Below are 22,995 nucleotides of genomic sequence, written 5' to 3' on the forward strand. Positions count from 1 at the left end.
CTCTTTTCGCAAAAACCTAACTTTATTTACATTCCGCTCGTATCGATCTATCAATCGCTTGTGCACTATTTGACAGCTCCGTTATGTTTGTTCTATATTCATTTTTTGATTATATTTTTTGTCTGCTTGTTGTTTGATATAACATCTACTAATTGCTGTATTTCTTTACAATCTCTTCCCCTACACTTGAAGGATATTCGCGAAAGGAGCGACATTCAGGCGCGGGCGAAAAAGTTTTCCACCGACGAGTCCAAAAAGCTGGAAAACCGGCGACTGAATCGATACCGGGACGTGCTACCGTACGATCATTCCCGAGTGGCCCTGAAGCGGGGCGAAGGGGACTACATCAATGCGAACCTGGTCAAGGTAGGTCTGGTGGGGGAGCGGAACTGTTTGCCCTTACAAAGCAATGTTCTGTGCGGAACAAAGTCTTATCGTTTGCTTATAATGCCCTTTCAGATGGAACGTGCTGGGCGGAAGTATATCCTGTGCCAGGGACCGCTCCCGCACACGGTCGGGCACTTCTGGATGATGGTGTGGGAGCATGACTCTCGCGCGCCATCCTGATGTTGAACAAGCTGATCGAACAAACGACCGTCAAATGTCACCAGTACTGGCCGGCCAAGATCGGCGAGAAGCATCGTCTCGAGCTGACGGGCGTTCAGCTATCGGTAGTTCATCTGAAATGTGTGGAGTACAAGAACTTCTGCAAACGAACGTTTAGGTAAGGGCACATGCAGCCGTAGGCCGCTTGGCTGTTAGAAATGGAACAGTTTTGTTAATGTAAGGAATCGATCTTCATTCGAACAGACTGACCGACATGGAGTCGGGCAAGAGTCGCGAAGTGATACAGTTTCACTACACGACTTGGCCGGATTTCGGCATCCCGAGCTCGCCGGTAGCGTTCCTGCAGTTTCTGAAGGAGGTGCGCGATTCGGGAACGCTCGACCGGGACGTTGGCCCACCGATTATCCACTGCAGTGCCGGCATCGGGCGTTCGGGAACGTTCTGTTTGGTGGACTGCTGTCTCGTGCTGGTAAGTGTCGGTTGGGTTTGCAGGATTGCGGGAACACATTGATGTGACAGTATGCTAACGTACGATCTCTCTCGATTGTGGTGTGCAGGTCGACAAGGAGAGGGAAGATCGAGTGTCCGTTCAAGATGTACTGCTTGAGTTGCGACAGTATCGTATGGGGCTGATTCAAACGCCGGATCAGCTGTACTTCTCGTACCAGGCCATCATCGAAGGCATGAAGCGCATGAATAACTCCGTAAGTACAGCGATGCTCTGCTCGCCCGGTTTGACTTCGGTTGAACCATTTTGTTTAAATTATAATGGCATGCCGCAAATCTCGCCCGTCGCCGTCCCTTTTCCCGCAGTCGTTCGAGGAGTTTGAAGAGCTGACCGTTGTGGCCTCGTCCAGCCAGCAGAACAGCGACCAGGAGGATAACGAGGATACGCCACCGCCGCTGCCGCCACCGCGCACCCACTCGCTGACGTCCAAGCCGCTGCCGGTGATTCCGACGAGCGAGAGCGTCCACGAGGACTTCCTGCTCGGCGGCAGCAATGGCGGCGATCGCGACAAGGTGAACAACCTCGTCAATCTGGAAAAGAGCAAGCAATTTGAGATGGGTGACGAAAACCATCACCACCATCATCACAACAATCACCATCATAAGCGAAGCGACGGCAGCAACAACCACCACAACAACCATCACCACCATCCGTACAGTAATCGGCCGTTGCCGCCGATCGTGCGGGACAGCTCGCTGTACAAAGTGAACGAAATGGATAGCGATGGCGGCGGCGGTGGTGGAGGTGGTGGCGTGGGCAGCAGTGGCAGCGACGGCAGCGACTCCAACGCGATGAGCAGCGAGGACGAGCTGATCGAGGAGAACGATAGCGACATCGGCGAGGAAGAGGAGGAGGAGGACGACGATGAGGCAGAGCTGGAGGAGAAGAATCGCGGCACCATTGGCCGAGACGTTCCGTCCGACAACAGTGATAATATTAAAAGCTCGCTGCTGGATGAAAGCAGCAGCAGCACGACAACGGCTACGACGACGACGGCGACGGGAGGAGCCAGCAGCACCACCGCCAGCAGTGGAACGTCCACGGGCCTGTCCACCTCGACCTCGGTGTCCACCTCCTCGTCCACGACGGCCAGCGCGATCGGGTCGAACAACTCGACGCTGGAGTCGAAGCGGGGCGACGCGAAAGCGGGCGAGGAAGCGTTCAACGCTAACTCGAGCCTTCCGCCGCTGCCGAACGGTGCGCTGGACGATGGTGACGATGCGATCTCCAGCCCGGAGCGCGAATTGTAAGTAAAACAACAACAGACCTGAATTCTGTTATGTTTAATTCTATGCGGAATGCAAATCTTCAAAAAATAACACCCAACTAGTTGCGTGTGTAATTTTCTTGCTGAACAGCTGCTTCCTCTTACTGTACGGTTTTGCGCTGTACGTGACATAAAATGCGATGATTTTATTTTTCCTTCTCAACTCCCTTCCGCAGGTCGCCGGGCGCCGAACTGCGACGCCGCAAGCGCATCGAGCGCCAGTCAGCAATGGAGGAGAAAATACGCGAGATCAAGCGCAAGCGGAAAGAGGTGGAAAGCAAGGGATCGCCGAAAAAGCGCAGGTTATTACTGTTTTCCCTTGCAGCAGGTGTTTGTTTCAGCGTTCTGTGCGTATATCTTTACACCAAGCAGATGTAAATGTGTGTGTTGTATCTTGGTGTGTCGAGTGTCGATGCAAACAATGCGTGAAGTGAATGTGTGGCCCCTTCCCCCGCAGGCTAGCATTAAGACACAGCATCGAGCAACAAGGAGACTGGAAGGGATCGTGAAGGGTGCAGAAATGCTGCAAGCAAAAGAGGACACACATGCACGGACTTAGGGCAAGGAAAAATCATTCCTACATGTTAGCGGAGAGAGGCAGAAGTAATCAAAATGACTAAAGCAGCAAAACTCAACCCTGTTAGACCGCTGGCATATTTGGTGTTGATATAGAATGGGTGGATTGATTGCATACACGCATCTCAATGGCTCAATACGCTGTGCTGGATGGCAAAAAATTTTTTGAATGTTCATACGCTATACCCAATCGCGATGAAAGTATGTGGTGGAGAATATGTTCGTATTGCTAATTACGGTCACATTGTGATTGTTTGCGCTGGTACCGAAATGCTGATGGTTTGTTTTTTTTCGTTTATGTTGTCTCATCCACACTTTGAACAGGCAGTGGAAATGTCTTTTTCACGAACGGCCAATATATACTAATGTCCCGAACGGCAGGCACGAAGATATCGCCTTGCTGGAGCTATGAAATGAAATGCAGCAAACTATTACAATTGAAAGCAGAACGCGTACTGAGTGTGTGTGCGTTTGATCATATGTCACGAACCAGCCACATAAAGCAACAGATGATGCTTAACACATTTAATACGCCAATGCGATTGTTGCGATTGTTAGCGTCGTTCCGTTTGCCACGTGAAGCAAGAATCTCTACTTGAAAAAATGCATCACCGTTTCGGCGAGGGTGGCGGTTAGTGGCATGCAAAGCATTTTGGTATTTATTGAAGGAAAGTAAGGAGTGCAAAAAAAGCCGGCGACATCTGCTGACAGACGCACGCGGAGAGATTCCTGCTGTAGCACACACATTGCCCGCAGTGTGACGAATGGAAAAATCTATTGATTGTAAATGGTATTAAGGTTTAGTGAAATAGTATGTTATTTTCCTTCCCTTTTGCTTAGTTTAATTGTCGACTGTACTCACATGGCTCCTAGTTATGTTTCATCATTGCCGACCTTAATATATTGTATCGCTTCACATATTTTAATCTATTAGCCTGGTTGTTTCACAAGAGTAACAAGCACACAGGGCGCCACTTTGCTCAGTGTCGTGTCAGAGGTACGCACTCGGTGCATCGTGCAAGTGACGAAAAAAGCAGTGACGGACGACTGTCGATATAATGATGAGACGAATTTATAATTAGCAAAGCGAACGCGATGAAACGTATTCACGCCTTCTTCACGCTATACTATGATATCATTTCATTGTACATGATTTCCACACAATAATATAAATAATACATCCCCCTTGCTGCTGCTGAGCGTAACGTAAGCGGACAAAAGAACTGGACAGAATGGAACGTCAGTGAGACTATGTTAAAGAAATTATTTTTATACGATCCTGTTTCGAGGGAGAGCGAGCGACAGCGTTGCTAGAAGTGGTGGTGACCATCTTTCGTGTCCTGTTACAATGCGTGTCTAAGTAGAGTTTTGTTGTTGTTGTTTTGCATGCATGGGGGCAGTTGATAGTTTTGGCAAATGGCTAAAGATGAACAGTTAGAACGTAACCCCGTCGTAATGCAGCGCGCAGTGTGCATTGTTGTGAGTGTGTGATTACATTAGCGAGTTTTGTGGTGCAAAGTTTCCCTTTCACTTTTGACAAGGAAAATATAAATGGACACAATAATTAGAGACGCCACACATACACACACCGATTCGATTCGCGCAGTTTATTTTGCAATTAACTTTAGTCTCTACACCGGGCATAGTTGGACAGAAGTACCAGACTTAGGGTATGCGGTTTGATCCATGCACTAAAGGCACGAGTTATTGCGTTCTGTTTTAATCTTACACTGAATTAATAATTGTTCGGGCCACGATTAGATGTGCGATGTGTGAAGCGAACTTTACTCAAAAACATATATGAAAGCGTGCGGCGCGGGATCGGCATTTGTGAACGATTTTCTGATGATAGTAGAGGATACTAGGGGAGGATGCAGTTGTATCGAGTATACATATACATGATTACATACACTATATCGTCCATGTTTTTTAGACATATTGAATAGTTTATTTTTTATCCCTTTTCCTGTTTTCTAACAATAACCACCACCCCGACTTTTTTATTAGTAGCGGATGAAAATTGTAGGAATGTTTTATAAAATCAGCCACACATACACACCCATACGTATATATAGGCGCGAAGAAAGCCAGGCGGGGAAAGGTGAACGATGAGGATTTATGAAACCTTTTTGCAGTAACAGAGAACAAAACGTAGGCGATCCGTAGAAGAAAAACATGGCAGTGAACGAGGAAAAGATATGCAAACCCTTATCTAACAGTAATGGATTAGCGAATGGCAGTGCGGAAAGTGCGAAAGTGAGACAAAAACACATACTAGGCAGTATACAGTAGAGATACGTGTCTATTATTTTTGTTTATCCTAGAGGAAAAATTGTATAAAAAAACATATATGGTGTAATGGTTGTTGCAGAGTTGTTGTTTTGTGTGCGTGTTGGGAGAAAGAAAGTTGCCATTTTTAGTGTTGAGCGTTGATATCATCCGTAGTAGGGAGAGGAGATTTGTGTGAATTTTATCGTTTCCGGTTTCAACAAGCACAAGAAGTGTTGGATCCATACTCCCCCCCCACCAAGAACGTACGCAATAACGGAGATACGCAAACAATACGAAAAGCTTAGGCAGACGTCCTCACAGAGCAATGTAAGAAACTACCCACGATCTGTCCCTCCGCCGCCAAGGCTTTAGCTGCGCCGAACGCCGTTATTCATGTTTTATGTTTCTTCTTTTTTCGTTTTAGAATGCCAACGCTCGAAATAACGAAATTTGCAAAACAATAATTGAACCAAGTCCATGCGCGCACGTGTTTGTAGTAAGAGTTTGTGCTTTATACAGCTTTTTCTCTATCTCTCTCCATCAGTATTTTTGGTCGATATTTGCGCATATTATTACACGCTAGATAGCGTTTGTTTGTTGGCTGCCTTTTACTTCAATTTGGCCAAACCATACACCACCATCCCCCCATCTGCTTAATAAATGCTCAACATGTGAGATTAACATTGATTGCATCGAATCGCTTCAATAAGCATATCGTAAAAAAGAACCTCTAACACCTGGCTGGCTGACTGGCTGGCACGCACCGTTAATGATGATGGACGATGGAGAAAACAGACGGCTTTTGCTATTTTTCCAAGCAACAATTGCAATGTTCAACCGCCCTGAGAACGGCTATGGTGAGTGGTGATACGTTTTCCAATGCTGACACACCCACTACGACAGCAACACATACACACACAAACACAACTCCAGCAAAAATAACAACTTAATCAATACAATGCACTAAAAGCTAAAGGGATCTTAATTGGCAGTTCATACGAGAGGAGAGAGGGTAGATGTTAAGCAGATTTGTTTTTTGATAAATTATGCATAAAATACAAAACAGAAAAAAATCAGTAAAAATAACGACAGGAATAATGCAAGTATGCAGTTTCTTTTGGCATCACAAATCCGACAACGATCACGCACCACAGGGAAGAGGGCTTCTTTTACGGCAGTAGAATACTTAAGCTATTTGCACACTATGTACACAAGAATACAGAACACAGGTAGGCGCGTAGTAGAAATGTTGTGTAGAAGTAGTTATGGTTCGTTTTCATATTAATGGTGGCCACTGTTTGAGTGTGTATGTAATTTATGTTACACGTTTTGTTATTGTTTGAACCGATCGATGTTGTGTAGCTGAAAAACATCATTGTATGCGCCTGTTTGGATGGATGGCAAGGTTTGAGTAGTGTTAAGCAGCAAGGGGACAGGTTTGCGGGTCTGGTGTTGTAATGCTTGTGCTTGTTTAAGGGCATTCTTTGGCGCGTTGGTTGCAAACACTCTCTCACACTGAAGCAAAGATACATGCACAGAACAGGAACATAACTATTTGCATGTGTCACATTCTAGATGTTATTTTGGTAGATCAATTTATCGATGTTTTTTTGTCTGTTAAATTTTGCTCCATCAACATAATCAGTAACATTTTTCTTACTATTATTCATTTCTATCGATTGCAGGAAACAAAAAGAAACAGAGAAATGATATTTGGAAATTCCCTGGAAGGTATACTTTATTTGTCACATTTAAAAGACGATCAGCTATACCCGACACAACAAAACAAAGCGGGCGCGCGCGCCAGGGGCACGGTACAACATTATCATCTCGTCGTGGGGTGTGTTGGGACACCGCGAAGGAAAGTGCATTCAAAACAATTACTTCAACGTCGGCACGTTGGTGGTGGACGTTTCCTAACACTTGAGAAACGATGTTTCTTCAAGGATAAATTACGTCCGCCGCAAATATCGGATAAATCCGAACAAATATCACCACGTTAACACACACACACACAACCATATACACCTTTACAGAAAGCATACCTATGGAACGACGGGTGTACACCGAAGGCAAAAGACTGCTTTTAGCTACGGTAAACTAGAGTAAGTGGGGGATTTTTTTGCGGGCATCGGGTGGAATCATAATAATTAGCACAAGCAAACACGAATGCATCCGAACGTGTGCGTACAATGTCCCAAGGCGTAAAGAATGTCAATTTTTGTGCAACTAAGGGGGGAGAAGATGCATAATCTACTACTATATGCATAGTGTTTTGTTTGATTTTTGGACAATCTCGCACAATACATTTACAAAAGAACAAGACAGTGTATCGAAAGTCGAAGAATGCGATCCTGTACACACAAACACCAAACTTTGATGCAATAGTTGACACATTCACTGTACGTACCACTACAAACCATTAAGTTTGGCTACAGTTCCACGCTGCATGCTTGAGGTTATATACTATTAACGATATTGGGTTATTTACTATGGTCGACAAATCATGATATTCGTACTGGGAATATCTCGTTCTGTGTGTGTGGAGTTTGCATTAGTTTGCCGATATTTGTTTTGCCAAATTGTTATTACAATCAACAGTTACTCTACAGTACCTTTTGTGGTGTTTGTTAAGTCAGGTTCAGCAGATACGTGTGCGTTATATCAATCAATTTATCTTTGGTCAATTCGTAACAAAACACTGACGACAAAGCTTTCAGTTGTGCATACTTATTGATGTGTTAAAGTTTGGGGTACCCAATATTTACGGGTACACTCACACACGCAAACATTTGTATAGGTTATTATCACTAGTGCTCACTATTAATTGCCAAAATGTAACATGCAAACAATGCAAAAGTTCAAACATTGAAAACAAATCGTAATCAACAGTAGACGCAATGGAATTGTATCTCCGTCGCGCGAGGGTGGTAGTAGAAATGGATGGGTAGCGTTTAGAAATCAACAATTGGTGGAACTCCGCTGAAAAGGGGCGTGAAGGTAGCAACGCGTTTATAAGATACGTACAACAACATTTATAATAAAACTATTGCTCATACACTCGTGTGCTAATTATTGATTGCTATATAAACTCGATTGGCCGTTGATGTTGGAGAACCAACGGAACGTTCGGTTCAACGATCGTTTCGTTTCGTCGATCAACCTGCAATAACTGCTTTTCGAAATATTTGAATACGTTTACAGTGCTGCGTTCGGTGGTTGACGTTCCGCAGCACAACCAGTGTGGCCAGATTATTTTGGCGGTTTTCGGTATGCGCATCAAAATTTTATCGGTAGTTTTCGGTAGGAGTTTAAGATTTTTTCGGTAGTATTCGGCAGGCTTTGAAATGTTGAGTGGGAGGGTGGGGGGGAGGGGCGAGTTGAGATCGAAGCAAATCTGCCCAAAGAAGGTTTAGCAGTACGAGATAATACATGCTTTATTTATTTAAAGGAGAAAGTTTAGATTTGGTTCATAGTGGTCACATGAGGCCTTTCTGAAGAGTCGATCTGAAATTTGTACTAGGGAATCTAACCCAATGAATAATTGAGATCCACATTTACTTCAGAGCGTTGAGGACTCCCTCTTCGAGGCTCCACGCGGCCGCTTAGGACAGTGCAAATCGAATGTGCTGTCAGCATCTATTCCGATAATTTTGATGAATTGGTAAGTTTAATGATAACAAAACTTAAATTAGAGATCGTTTTTACAAATCCTCCATGTCTCCTGAATTGATTCCATCATATGACAAAATCGCACGTCTTAGGCAGCACTCAAGCTACAATCGAACACGACATCGAACATGAAAAATATATGGGATTTGACATGTTCGATTTGCTATCCAACAAATCGAACATGTCAAATCTCATATATTTTTCATGTTCATGTCGTATTCGATTGCTGCTACAGCGCCGGGTTACATTATCAATCAAATCCCATATAAAATTTTACCGGCGCGTCTGATTTCATCGCATCTCATGAAGTACAGACACGGGCCTTAGTTATCTGTGTTGAACTTCTGTTTCAGGTTGTTAGTAATTTTTATATGGAGTTTATTACTTTAAATGATTTGGGAAAGGGTTTATGTCTTTTTGGTCAGTATTATGAAAAATTCTGTGATTTTTGGTGGGATAAATGAAAAATTGGTAGTTTTAGGAGGCTCATCTGTGAGTCGGTAGACATATAAAAATGGGTAGAAATACAGATAATTCGGTATTTCTGGTCACTCTGCGCAGCACGACTGCCCAGATGACGTTAACGCAAACTGTCAGCGATGATAAAAACAAACTCCGCAAATCAGCATCGGCTGCAGCAAGTTTGCGATTTAATTTTGGATTTATTTCTCTAGAAACGGGTCCGATTTTAGTCCGATAAAACGTAGACATAAACCATGTTCACCTTGTGGTCACTAGTGGAAGCATCGTTGCTGTTTCTGAACGCAGTGTGTGTCCTGAGCGAGGAACGATTTCTTTCCAAATGTAAGTACGAGGTGCATCATCATCCGGTCGTGCGTGCAATACAACTGCTCCGGCCAAACCGGTACATTCGTTTTCCTTTTGCAGATGGTTGGGGTATGTCCGCACAAGTGCAAGGGTTTGGAGAACCGGCCTCGACCAAAGCACAGATCCTGCTGCTCGTACGATCCATACGAACAGTGGCCAAGAGTAAGTGTAGTTCCGCAGCTTCCGTAGCAATGAAGCAAAACGCATTCATCTAATGGGCTAACGGTCTTCTTTGCGTTTATTTACAGTTCCATTAATATTTATTAACATAGTAGCGATAATGTTTAAATTAATTCTTGGCTGACGGGGCTGCCGGAGTCGCGCCGTCCTTTTTTATGTTGCGTATTGCTGAATGAATAAATATATACCCGCTAATGTGAAATCCCCATCAATCTACTGCTTGGCTTTCAGTGACTTAAACTTGTTCTCCAAGCGAATCGAGTACGAATCGAGCTGATATGCGGCCGCCTCCAGCTTGTCCACCGTTGATTCAATGTCATCAATCCTTTGCAGCAGGGGTTTCTACAAAAATCGTGGCACAGGGATTGAAAGAAAATAATATGTCAGCACTCGCTACTGTTCGATGCTGCTTTGCTGTCTACCGTCACATCGTAGTCTACCCGCCCTTACCAAATCCTCGTACTTCTGGTTCAGTTCTGTGTTTTTCACAGCGATCGATTGCGACATCTGTCGCATGTCCGCCACCTTGCCCATCATCGCTCGGTTCATGCTTTCAATCAGCTTGTAATCGTCCACCGTTGAGGCCAGCTCGTGCGTAATGTAGTCGCCCGTTTTCTGGAACATTTTTGTCGCCAAGCGGGACAGGTTCGGGTCGTGTGCATCGAACGGCTCGAAGCTGGAGGTTGACGTGGACAGCGTGGGCCCCTTCCGAGGCGAATCAGTAACGCCGTAATCCTCTTCCATGTTTTAGGTTGAAGACGAAAGTGATGATGAGTGGGTTGGGAGGAATATTTCACAGCACAGCACAGCACAAAAATCACGGAAACCGCAGAAAGACGACGGCTGACGGCGAATGTTTACCAGCGAAGAGGGTGTTGTTATTGTTTACTTTCGTTGTTGGGAAGGAACCAACAGCGGTCATTTCGTTAGACATGTTGTTTGTGTAGTTTTATTTAAAAATTGTGAAATAATAAGTAAAATCAATATGTGTCCATTTTAAGCATTTGCTTCTTAAAATAAAGAAGTATTGCAGAGCCATTTGCTCCAAAATCGTTAAAAAATGATCTTCAAATTGACAGCGAATGTGGTCTAAAAGGGGCTCCCGTTATTCAAATCGACCGTTAAATACTATGTAAGCAAACTAAAGTTAAATTGAAAGTTGAATTCAACTTTGTTTAGAAACAGCGACAATTTGAAATCGAAAATATATCAACGAACATTAAATATTATGAATATGGTACATAACATGGCGTCGGTATCGCTGGTTTTACAAAAGGTCTATAGAAAAGCATTATTTTGCATATTATAATTTTTTAGACTTTTTATACGGTTCTTTAGACCACTTGCCGGATATATTTTTACTTTCTCCACACGCCATTGAGGACCGTCTTGAGCTATTTTCCTGCAAAAAAGTCAGGGAATATAATGAAAAATATCTGAAAACCATGCATAAATGTAAAAAGAAAATCTAAACATTTTTTTAACTTTACTGAAAGTCGAACATTCTCCATTCCTTACTAAAATTGCCTCGTAGCTCGCCAATATTAGCCAATTGGGCTGAAATATGATAATTAGTCATTAGTTATAAGTCATTAGCGTTAGCCCAACAGGCAGTATTGATATTTAATGTACATTGCAAAACCCGTAGTATAGAACAATAGTTCAACAAACAAACAAAAAAGCTATGCTTGTTTTATAACGATTTTGCTTAAAACCCTGCCTGAGTTTTTGTAACAGCATAGCCAACCAGTATTCTAATCAATATGTAAACCGGTTAAAAAAACTGTCCCGGAAGCTTCAAATTGATATATGTCGTAAAACATAAATAAATTAACTTATTTTCTGTTAATTGTTACAATCTCATTCTTACACGAAGCAAGCCAAATAAACTAATTTACAATTAATCGTTGACTAATTTAAAGCAAACAAACAGAAAACTAACAGCAATCAGCTGTGTGTGTGCGTGCAAAATTCCTCCCGGATAACCCAACGACATCGCGAGCGGCCGGATCGGGAAAGCTTTCGCTTGATGGAGCTTTTCCCTTCGGGTCAGGGCGAACATTTTACATGGCATTTTACGAAAACAACCTTCACATCCCTTTTGAACACACACATACAAACACATACGCATCCGCACTTACACTGTGTGCAGTATGCAGCTCGGTGTGTGCAGCCATGGTTTGCCGTCCTGCTCACGCGCACCAAGCCCACCACCGGTGGCGATGGCTGGCTGGAAGGATACCGACCGTATCGATGGGACGGTCACTATTTCCTGTTACACAGCTCTCCTCCACCACCACTAGAGCAAGCTGCAAGTGCAGTTCGTTCGGTCGTTCGGTGTTCTGTTGTCTCGGGTGCCCAACGAAACCCGCTCCAACTGTATCCACGTGCAGCGCCGGGATGGTTCGTCCTTTTCGTTTGCGCATCCTGGTCGGGGGGCGATGGTGCCATGCTCGCCTGCCTGGATGCTTCTTTTCCTCATGGTCATCCAGTCCGTCGATGGAGGGGGAGTGTGTGCACTGGCGGGGGATTGTTGTGGGGCGGAAAACGCTGAAACATGGCATCGGGAAGCAAAGCTGTACATACATATATAAACGATGTGCAGTAAGCGCACCGCCAGTCAGTTCTACTTTGTAATGCAGTGTTGCAACTAGTGCAGCCCCGTGCTGGCTGCACCGACTGGTTCGTGCAGGTCGTGCCTGCTGCTGGGCGTGTTGTGCTGTGTCTCTGTGTAGCTGTGTAGCTGTGTGTGAGTGTGTTTGCGAGAGCATCGCTTGCTGCATTGCTGTGGTGTGTTCGTACATCAATTTTCAAACCACACGTCGGTATCGTGTATCACACGGCTCAGGTAAGGCGGTTGGATTAATGGTCTGCGTTTAACTGCGCTCACCACGTGGGACGATGGCGATAAAAGTGCACCCGGCCGGATTGATTTAAAACTGCGCCTTGCTGAGCTAATCCAGATACGAAGCAGGACGAGCAATACGTGAAAAGCTGTAAATAAGGAGTGGTGCCCAGTGCCAACGGTCACAACTGATTCAATTAACGGTGCAGTATCGCAAAGGGGTTTAAAAATTGATACCACTTTCCCGAAATGCCATCCAATCAGAACCTTGGCATGGCTTGGATTCTTTTTTTTTTTCTTTTGGTGGGTGGGTGGGGGGAAGGGCAGTTTTTTTTATACGACCCAACACTGCTCGTGATGGGTCCATTGGATGAATTTAAAATTCATGAACCGTTTTGCCCGCTTGCAAGGGAGCATATTTCACACCGACGGGCCTGCTTCCCTTTCCTTTGCAGCCCGAACGCAGCCCCAAGTACCACGTGGTGATGGGTGGTTTGCTTTACAGTGCCTTGCCTTTGGGGACGCTGGCGAATTGCAATAAATTGTGGCACGGGGGGGAAAGAAGAAGACCACTACCCTTGTCTTTGGAGACGGACATGTTCGCGTGCTGCAGTGCTTATTTTGCTACACGCACACACACACAAGGGCGTGCATTCGTGGAGTTGTGTGGTTGCTTCAGCAATCTGTAATGAACGGGAATAAATTTCAGGCGGAAGTTTACTTTTTAGCATCATTAGCTTTTCCATCCCGGGCTTCGTTCGGGGTGGGTTTGCGTGTCCGTACATCTAGCCCAGTCAATAGATGCTATCCTCCCGGGTGGCTATACGGGAAGAAGTTAATGAGCGCATCCGGATTTCATTAGATAGGGCTAATTTTCACCTATGTAAACTATTAACAGTGAGATTGTATTGTGGTGTAAGATGGACAATTGTATGTTTAGAGTACAAAAGACGTAGCTAATTTTTAATATTTATTATTTATTTTTTACCTCATCCTGTCTTTCTTCTAGACAGGATTGATTGTTTTTAAGCAAGCAAATTAGATAGTTTTTCCTATATTTTAATGAATCACAATAATCATATTAAAATCATTTTTGATAGACCTTTTTAATCAAATCCAATACTTTAGACCTTTTCAATGAGAGTATTTATGTATAAAATTTATCTCTTAATAATTTTTCACTACTTAATTTACTTCCACGTAAGAAAGTCTAAAAACCAGATGCAATGTCTTGTATGCTGTATTATGCATTAAACAATCCAACATTGGCTTCAGTCTAGGTCAGGGTTGAAATAAAAAGAAACAAAACAACATTATTTTTTGTTAAAATGAGTATTTCAGAATAACATAATTAGCATTAGAACAAAATAAGAAACATTGAAACTCATATAGACTGGCAAATAGACCACGTAGGTCGTTACGCCAAAGAGGAGAGAATGAAAACAATAGGAAACCTCATTTTAGGAAAGTTGTATTTCAATCATTTATTTGTTTTTGTATTTATTTATTTATTTGTTTATTTATTTATTTATTTATTTATTTATTTATTTATTTATTGACTCATTTTATTGTTTATTACTAAGCAATGAATTTAGTTATTTTATCATTCAATTCTGAACATGAGATGAGGAATTATTGAATTTCCCAACTAATATATTTTTAATAAATTTTACTCGCTAAACGTGTATTGTTGTAGGTGATATAAAGCAAACATAAAAAATGGTACTACAGGTTCCTCATTGACAATACAGGGGTTTCTAAGTCAGTTTCGAATGTAAACATTGTTATTAACCGCGTGTGTTGAGATTGGCAGTTATTTGCGATGTGTTGAAAATCATGTGTAAAAACTTAAATTTTATTTTGAAGCAAATACACCATTTGACAGCTGTTGAAAAGCATCTTGGAGGCGGTGAATACAGGTTTTTTCCAGGTCACTTTCGAATGTGCACATCATTATTCACCGCATCCAAGATGTTTCTCAACAGCTGTCGAATGGTTCATTTGCTTCAAACACATGATTTTCAACACGCAACAAAGAACTGTAAAACTCAATCCATCTTGAGTCGTGTTGAAAATCATGATGAAGATATAAAAAAAAATTATGATCGAAATTAAATATCCGTATGATGCGGATTAACATCTTGCACGAGGTGAATAACGATGTTAACATTCGTAAGTGACTTGGAAAAACCCTGTAATTATGTGCACATTCGATAGAATCTTAGAGGACCCTGTAAAACGATGTAAAGAAATAGTTATCTTAGAGTAAAAGTAATTAATTAATAAGTTTTTGCAATTCTAATGACACATTTAGTAGAACTTCACAATGCGCTAATGTTTTACAAAAAAGTCTCATGGTATTCAAAAGAATAAACACATCAATAAAACTATCAATACACTCAGTTAAAAACCATGTAGAAATAATAGTAAAATGTATTTAATAACGAATAATTTTAAAGCTCTGACCTCATCGCGTGTATTTTTTTCGCTCAAACCGTTCATCCCTATAATTTGGAATAAATATTTTATATTTCGCATTTTAACAAGAATCCCGCAAAGCAAAGGTAAAAACCAAACACCAAAGCCCTTTCAACAAAAAACGAAGGCACCTTCCACCACGAAATGCCAAAACCAAAGAACTGAAGGCTGGCTTTGCACTAATGATACATAAATTTAACGTCTATTGTCCGTTATTCTCTTTACTTTCACTGCACACCATTATTTAACCTTTTTCTTCATCTTCATTCATTCTGGATGTTCTGAACTTCTTTGTTTTTCTTTTTGGCAGATTGCACGGCCGCCGGTTTAAATGATACTCACTCCCGAATGCGCCAACCCCCTGGGCACCCGATACAAGCTTGCCCTTTCATCATACCAATTTTGAGCCCGCGTTAACGTGCTTTTCTGTGTGTGTGAGTGTATGTGAGTGTGGTTGAGTGCATCAGGAGCAAACAGAAAAAGTGTGTATGTGTGTGTGTATATAAAAAATCCGCTAGCGTGGAGGAGCTTCTCCTGCGGATCCTCCTCACAGCCGGTTCCGGTTCCGCTACCGTTGCGACAATGTGACTGTGAAGTGGTGGTGGTGGTGGAAGAAAACATCGTGCAAAAATGAAACGAAGAAAAAAAATGCAAACAACCCCAACGCTGCCCGAGCAGGAAGTGACGGTGCCGTAGTGGTAAAGTTGTGTGCATCCTATCATCCACTAACAGTGTCTACTACTACCACTACTACTCCTGCTGCTGCTGCAACTAACGATGGGAGGAACCTACCAAGAGCATCAAAATCGTTGCATGCGTTAAAGTTTTGCATAGAGCTGGACGTAAAGCTGAGGGACGCGTGCACGACTTTATGCCCTTCAATGTTGTGCAAGTATGTGCAAGAAGAAGCAAACAAAAAAGAAAGGTGCACATTCTGGCAAAGGTGGAATTTATTTGAGCACGTGAAAGAAGTGGTTTACTTTTTGGGGTATAAGTTTGCTTAACGAAAACCTCCGGTGCAAATGGTGCAAGTATGCACCGAATGTAGAAATGTGTTCCCAGACAGTCGACCAGTACGGTACGTACTGCTTATCACTGATTTGTGGTAGGAAAAAGTAAAGCAAGAAGTGTATGTGTGTGTTTTTGTGAAGTTAAAGGTACGAACAAACTGATAAGACTCCCGCACGAAAGCACGAACGATCATGGGAGCGCTTGCGTGAAGCAATCCAAAAATGCACTATAGTTTTATCAAGCTTAAAGCAAAGTCTTTTAAAAGACCTTACCAATACCAGTGAAGAGTTTTTGTGTTGCGCAGTGAAAATCCAAACCCATCAGCTCCGTCGATCACCGTGCTGTTGCCTCACACCTTTCAAGTGACACACTCGAGACAACTGCTGCTGATGGGAGTCGTTCCTCACTGCAAAGAAACAACTCCGCAGGAAAGTGTGAGCCATCGGCAATGAGGAACATCTAGATAAAATCCCTTTGCCGGTAAATTAGTCACGTTCGTCCCGTGCGCGCTCTCTCTCTCTGTATCCCACGCGCAATCCTCTCTCGCTTGCTAAGATGAGCTACAGTGCAGTTCCGAATGCGTTTCTTGCGTTTCAGAAGGAACTACTACGGAGCGGGGTGCCCATTATTAGCACGCCTTTAGCCGCACGTCACCCGTGCACGCCATAGACCGTAGTATTAGAGCCCACTTGGTTTCGGTGGGTGTTAGCTGATTCGCCGGAGAGAGTTAACAATTTGGCCCCAGACGATGGGCGATGATGTCATATGCATCGACTCGGACGAGGATGAGGAAGCGGATGAGGCACCCGTTAAGGCTAGGGAGCCGATCGGAAACCGTGCGCATCGGTTTGCGGGTGCACGTGGTCGCACCGGCGGAAGACATCGGTGGCAGCGACGCAAAGGTAAGTGTGTGTGTGTGTGTGTCATTATTCACGCTCTTAAGGCGTGCTTGAGGCTTGGAAACTGTGAAACACTTGGTGGTGGATGGGACGTGAGTGTTGCAACAGGCCGGAAAATTGATGGAGGAAGTGATATGCATTACAGCACTTGGGCGTTTATGAAAAGTGAAGATTTTGTCTCGCAAATAATTGCTTTCAATTTGCACCGTGTGGTGAAAGTACAGCAAAAGCGTACATTTGTACGAGGACAATAATTTTAAAAGCTTTTGCAAGGACACAACGGATGTTAAACATTATGTAATATTATGTTTCGAACCACTTTCCAAAACATTTGTTTGTCTAACTCGAATCGCCCTAAAGGAGCTGCTACTAATTACTAAATCGATGTTGACACTTACTTTCGTGTTTTTACAACTCATTGAATCTTCACAATGGCGTCGTGTGCATGGACGATTACATCGATCGTTCGATTCATCTCTATCCTCTTATTCAATGGCTTTTATCGAGTTTATTCCATTGTGAAGCGAAGAAAACAGCATGAGGCCATGATTATTCCGACTGCATTCTGGTGCTCCACTTCAAGGATAGCGTCTTTTGTTCTAACGTGAGCCATGTTTTCGCTGTAGAATCATGTTTTCGATTCGCTTGCCCCTTTTCCATGTGCACAAAGAAAGTAGAGATGCGAATAATTGTACCAAATGTTATGAATCAAGCCATGGGAGTTTTTATTTCGATGGCAGGAAGGTCGGTAAGTGACAATTAATACAGACGATTTCATTCAATCCGGTCCCGGTACCGAGTGGAATGCGTTCATGTTGAATGTGAAGTGAATCGAGCGTAATCATCCGGAGACCAATATCAATTAATTTAATTTAAATGTGATTGATATTGCGATCAACGCATACGATCTACGCTCAGCCCATATAATTTAATATTTAAATTAAAATAAATATATTATTTAACTTGCAAGCCGATGCAAAATTCAAAATGAAATATACAAAATGTGCCAAGTCAATAAATTTTGGGTAAATACAGTGTAAACTTCGATCACGAGACTATTCCGTTCCAGGGATTCAGTCGTATGTGCAAATAAAAATAATATGTAGTTATCTGAAAATTTTAGTAATGCATAATAATCAATAATAATGAATAAAATACTAACAAATGGGAAGTTACTTGTAGTTCATTATTTCTTTGTCATTGTTTAAAAACACGATTTGGATCAATTTGTGTCGGTGTGTACTGCTATTATGCACAATTATGCGACACTTTTCCTCCTAGCAATCCAGTGTTACTTTAAACTATTGCTTGGAATCAAAGCTCTTATTTACTTGTGCGATAATCAAAACCAAATAAATGCTCAATGCTCCGATCGTGATTTTGATTTTGATCCTACCAGAAAAACGCACCAGAAACACAAATAATATTGCTCGTTATGAGAGGTATTGGGCGCGCATTTAGATTTGCTTGTTATGCGAAAACTCGTTATAAGAGGTACTCGTTATGAAGGGCTCCACTATACGTATATGTATATGTAAAACATATTAAACTAAAGATGTTAAGTAATGATCCATTAATAAATTTACTGTTAGTTAAGGTAACGTATCGAGTAAATGAAATGATAAAATTATAATTACTGAGCAATTGTTTCGTTTTTTCTCTGGATAGATTCGAGTTTAAACACTACTAGCTATATTGTTTGCCACCAAATAGTATGGTATATTACAGACTGCATAGTGCAAGTTTATAAAAGTCCTCTTATGTGCAGCAAATATACTGTTATTTCAATTTAGTAGTGATAAATGTCCCACACTTAAGCAATAAACAATGTAACGCTCACACACAGACACTCCCGCGAAGCAACTACTCTACTAACAATTTCCAGCTCGAATTCAATTTCATTCCAATACCCAACCTCTGCCACCTCAAGGGTTGAGCGCGCGAGAAGCGGGACGCGTTTTCAATCTCACCAATCATGTGTGGCCGTGTGGCTGCTCTTCCCGCCTCGCCCCCATGCGTGCGACCTTCACACCAACGACTACCAACGGAGTTTTAGCGCACAGCGCGAGACACACCTTCACTGCACTGCGCCCGTACACACACACACACTCCGACGATCCATCGCTGTCAGCTTGTACGCGATTATGTTTCGACGCCAGCGTGTCGCGATGGAGGCGCCACACACTTTAACCGAAGGCTTGCCGCCCGGACACCCGCCTCGACCAGCTGATGCAACTTTAAACGACAATGGGAATTTCTTCGTTCTCCTTTTCCCTGCTCGTTTTCTTCGTCTCTTTCCTTTCATGCTATCTCTTCATCGCTATATCTCTACCGTTCTATTTTCTGCACACGAAAAAAAGGGGAAGCTGTCGTGGTGCTGTCACGCCACACGTTGTGTGCGGGTACGGCATGTCTTCCTGTCTGCTTACATAACCTCAAAGTATCAGCCATGTGGCAGCAGCAGCCGGAATTGGCGCTGCAGAGAGCTGTTCGCATCCTCCCAGACAGTCTCCTTCTCAGTCGGTCCCTGCCTCGGCGCTGCCCTGTCCCTAAGGGAAAGGCTTTTGTCAATTACAATTTCTTTTGCTGCAGTTTAGGGAAAAAGAGGCAGGAAGCAGGGGCGTGGCGGGCAGAAAAGTTTGCCGGGTTTTCCGTGGCCCTGGGATTCCCCGCCCGAACGGGACAATCATCTACTCGGGGAAGACGCTACAAATATTATGTTCCTCTTGGGAATTCTAAAGACGGTCGCTTCCTGGATGGTGGCGGAGAATTCGGCTGCTGGCCGGGAGTTATGGCTCGATATTGCAAGTGTGGTTTTTGTTGTATCGTTAGACGGAGCGGGCGCACGTGTGTGTGTGATGAGGCATGTGTGGGGTATTAACTTTGAAGATATTATGCAGATGACTTTGAAATCGTACACGGTTTCATCTAGGAATATGTTCCTATTTATAGCGCTTGGTTTGAAAGCAGAGAAAAAATACTTTATGTGTTTGGAGTTGAACAGGTAAAAGGCTTTTTAATCCTGTTTTGAGAAATGAAATGTAAGTTTTAACCTCTTGAAAATTTTCCTTGCTGTGCATATATTCTGATCTCAAAATATTCAAATTAACGTATTCCTTCAATGTAATAAGTGCACTAGCCACTTGTAAAATCAGATTACGTGTATTCTAACTATGAAATTGGAAGCGTTGTCGTAACATATCAGGAGCTCCGAAAAAATACATTCAGTTCTATTGACGATTATTTATTTGAACCAATCAATAACTACAATTTAAATCAACTTATTGGCAGTTGCATGCATGGCTGTCAGTTACATTTTTGACAGAAATCTCTAGTAAATCGTACACTTTATCGTCAGTAAGAAGTTACGCCGCTATATATTTGTCTTTGTTTAAGTTGATTTTTTTTAAAATGAATATCTTTATCTTCTTAAGAATAAAACTAAAATAAACAACCATAGCCTAAAAATGGTTTCTTGAAAAAAATCCCTTGATTGCGGGTGAAGTATCATATAACATTTCGGTTTATCTTTTAAAATTTGCATTGATTCATGAGTGAATCCCTATTTTAACTCATTTTCAAATTCTACAGAAAATTCTGAATACCTAAATGGATAGACTTTTTTCAATATATGATATTATCGAACCATGTCATGTATTTGTCATATATACAGATTATAGAAGGACGAACTAAAAAGCGATCGGATTAGGAAGATGGAAAGTTTGTAAAGTGTACTTTATTGTAAAAAAGGTCCTATTGATCTTGAACTTTACATTCTGATCCCCTCACAAAATCTACAGCAACCACAATAACGTCTGTCATTAGAACAGTCAGGCGCCTCCATCACCTGCCATTGCAAAGGATACTGAGTGGTGGGTCACCATTGCAAAGTGGATCCACTGTTAGTGAGTGTATGAACCTATTTTAATAACTACAAGGTAAGCTGACCAACTTAACAAAAAATAAAACAAATCATGGGGCTGTCTTGATTCAGATATCTTGGAAATACTTTGTTTCTTCCCCATCGATGAAACTCGTCAATGTCAATGTCATGGTAATATTTTAGCATCCAATTCTTGGTCAATCACTTGGTCACGACATTTACTGCCGGTGATCATCACGATAGTCATGGGAGATACGCGGTGCGTGCGAGTGGTCCCAAGTAACAATATGAGAATGAGCATGAGCCTCACCTCTGATCATCCCAGCTGCCTACGTGAGCTGACTTGAACTTCGTTTCGGTGATGAAAGTTGGTGACTGAAACAGTGGCATTTGGCAGCACTCATGATTATGCTTGCGACAGCATTAAGCTCAGCTTGTCGATCAGGGTATCGCGTTGGACTCAAGCATTCACATGTTACGTTCGGCATGTCATGACGCACTTTCATTGAGCATTAGCAATCAGCAAACATCAAACTATTACGGATGTGTTTATTGTGGGGATCGTCACGTGATGCTCATCACATTTTGCAGCACTGCTTACAAGTACCATTTTGTGCAATAATTGTACAAGCTACAAGCTTGTTAATTGTAGGCTAACACCATACGAATAGCCAATTATACCATGCTGTATAAAAGCTGTGATAAGCTGAAAATAACGTGTAAGCCAGATAAGCCGCCACGGATTATCCATCGTTATGTTCTATGCAGCTTAATAATATGTTGTTTTTTTATGTCTACAGATAGGAGATACACAGATGTACAGCAAATAATAGTGGATAAAAAGGTTGGAACCATACGTGTTGCCAAAGCAGTTGTGACAGTCGAACTAGACCACCACGATCAGCCAGGTTAAAGCCGCTCCCGAATATTGAGCGAATGGAGCGAGTGGCACCGCCAGAAGAAGTGGCCAGTTGCGATCAATAATCGGGAGAAAGAGCACGGAATTTTTTTAACGCGCGTGTGCGCTAGAGTAAAATAAATTCTTTTGCCGGATTAAGGCATGGAGCGAGATTAACGCGAGTCTTTTATTGATCACTAGTGCGTTGTTAAAGAAACCGTCAATATTAGGTCGCAAATTTCTACAATACGCTTCTGCAGCGATCTAATGTAAAATTAATGTAAAGAAAAATTCTAAATATAGCTCAAATGCCAACGAAACAATAATAAAATAAAGCCTTTTTGCACTTAGTAAACATTATATCAACGGTTACTTATACCATTAAATACATATTTACTTAAAAAATGTGTGACTAAAGGCAAATCATCCTCTCCAACTCCTCTTTAAATGAATGGTATCACAACTACCAAAACTGATGATGCAAACCAGTTCCGCGCACCTTGTGGAAAAGAAATAATGCAATAAATTAAAATGCAGCAGAACCGTGCTCCAAAAAACTCTTTCGTTGATAAAGGTCTGCACACTGGAGGGGCAACAATCATGGATCTATTACGGCAAATGTTCTTCAACACCCGATTACACTTTATGAACCCTCTGACATTATTGATTATACTTTACACCAATTATTTACAAAGTCCCTGTTTTTGTTTTTATTGTCTACACTGCACATTCATCCTTACACTGCCCTTTGTGCAGTGTTTGCCACTTTTTCCATGCTATATTTACTGCACTGGCATTTAACTCCGCCACCAATACTATAAAATACGACTACGTCGATTTGATGAGCAATAATTCTTCTGTGCCCAGCTCAAAACTGCCACTAGAGGTAGGGCCTGACTTCCGAGCAAATACCTCCTGCAACAAAAAAGACGAAGTAAAATTGTACACAAAGCAAAGAAAACTGCCCGCCGTGATACTCGTAGCTACAATAATCTTATCAATTGTGTACAGTGCTGGCCGGAGCGGTTTCCCCACACCCCGACCCGCCCTCGGTAGAAATGTCATTGCCGGCGCGTCAGTCGTAGAAAATGCAATTGATTGTGAGCGACGCG

General features: G+C 42.5%; 4 protein-coding genes across 5 annotated transcripts in view; 3 read left to right on the forward strand and 1 right to left on the reverse strand.

The window, feature by feature from the left end:
• The first annotated feature begins 516 nt into the window (after positions 1 to 516).
• On the forward strand, positions 517 to 8,249 carry LOC120908116 (tyrosine-protein phosphatase non-receptor type 61F-like). The gene is given in 7 exon segments (XM_040319136.1): positions 517 to 549; positions 552 to 724; positions 811 to 1,036; positions 1,125 to 1,271; positions 1,381 to 2,321; positions 2,519 to 2,644; positions 6,875 to 8,249. Coding segments are annotated over 7 exon segments (1,659 nt in total). The 5' UTR covers positions 517 to 528; the 3' UTR covers positions 6,900 to 8,249.
• Positions 8,250 to 9,445: 1,196 nt separating this feature from the next.
• On the forward strand, positions 9,446 to 10,085 carry LOC120893884 (immediate early response 3-interacting protein 1). The gene is made up of 3 exons (XM_040296069.1): positions 9,446 to 9,665; positions 9,750 to 9,851; positions 9,938 to 10,085. The coding sequence occupies exons 1-3, from the start codon at positions 9,578 to 9,580 to the stop codon at positions 9,991 to 9,993; spliced, it is 246 nt and encodes an 81-aa protein (XP_040152003.1). The 5' UTR covers positions 9,446 to 9,577; the 3' UTR covers positions 9,994 to 10,085.
• Positions 9,902 to 10,764, reverse strand: LOC120893883 (biogenesis of lysosome-related organelles complex 1 subunit 2). The gene is made up of 2 exons (XM_040296067.1): positions 10,320 to 10,764; positions 9,902 to 10,211 (listed from the first exon to the last, which is right to left on the reverse strand). The coding sequence occupies exons 1-2, from the start codon at positions 10,611 to 10,613 to the stop codon at positions 10,083 to 10,085; spliced, it is 423 nt and encodes a 140-aa protein (XP_040152001.1). The 5' UTR covers positions 10,614 to 10,764; the 3' UTR covers positions 9,902 to 10,082.
• Positions 10,765 to 12,500: 1,736 nt separating this feature from the next.
• LOC120893882 overlaps positions 12,501 to 22,995 on the forward strand; it is a 77,765-nt gene continuing 67,270 nt past the window's right edge. For both annotated transcript variants that reach the window (XM_040296065.1, XM_040296066.1), the window contains exons 1-2: positions 12,501 to 12,717; positions 15,503 to 17,105. In XM_040296065.1, the coding sequence (XP_040151999.1) occupies positions 16,952 to 17,105 (154 nt within the window). In that variant the 5' untranslated portion in view covers positions 12,501 to 12,717; positions 15,503 to 16,951. The remainder of the gene's footprint in view (positions 12,718 to 15,502; positions 17,106 to 22,995) is intronic.

The sequence above is a fragment of the Anopheles arabiensis genome, chromosome 2 (assembly GCF_016920715.1).
Source record: "Anopheles arabiensis isolate DONGOLA chromosome 2, AaraD3, whole genome shotgun sequence".
NCBI classification, from domain to species: Eukaryota; Metazoa; Arthropoda; class Insecta; order Diptera; family Culicidae; genus Anopheles; species Anopheles arabiensis.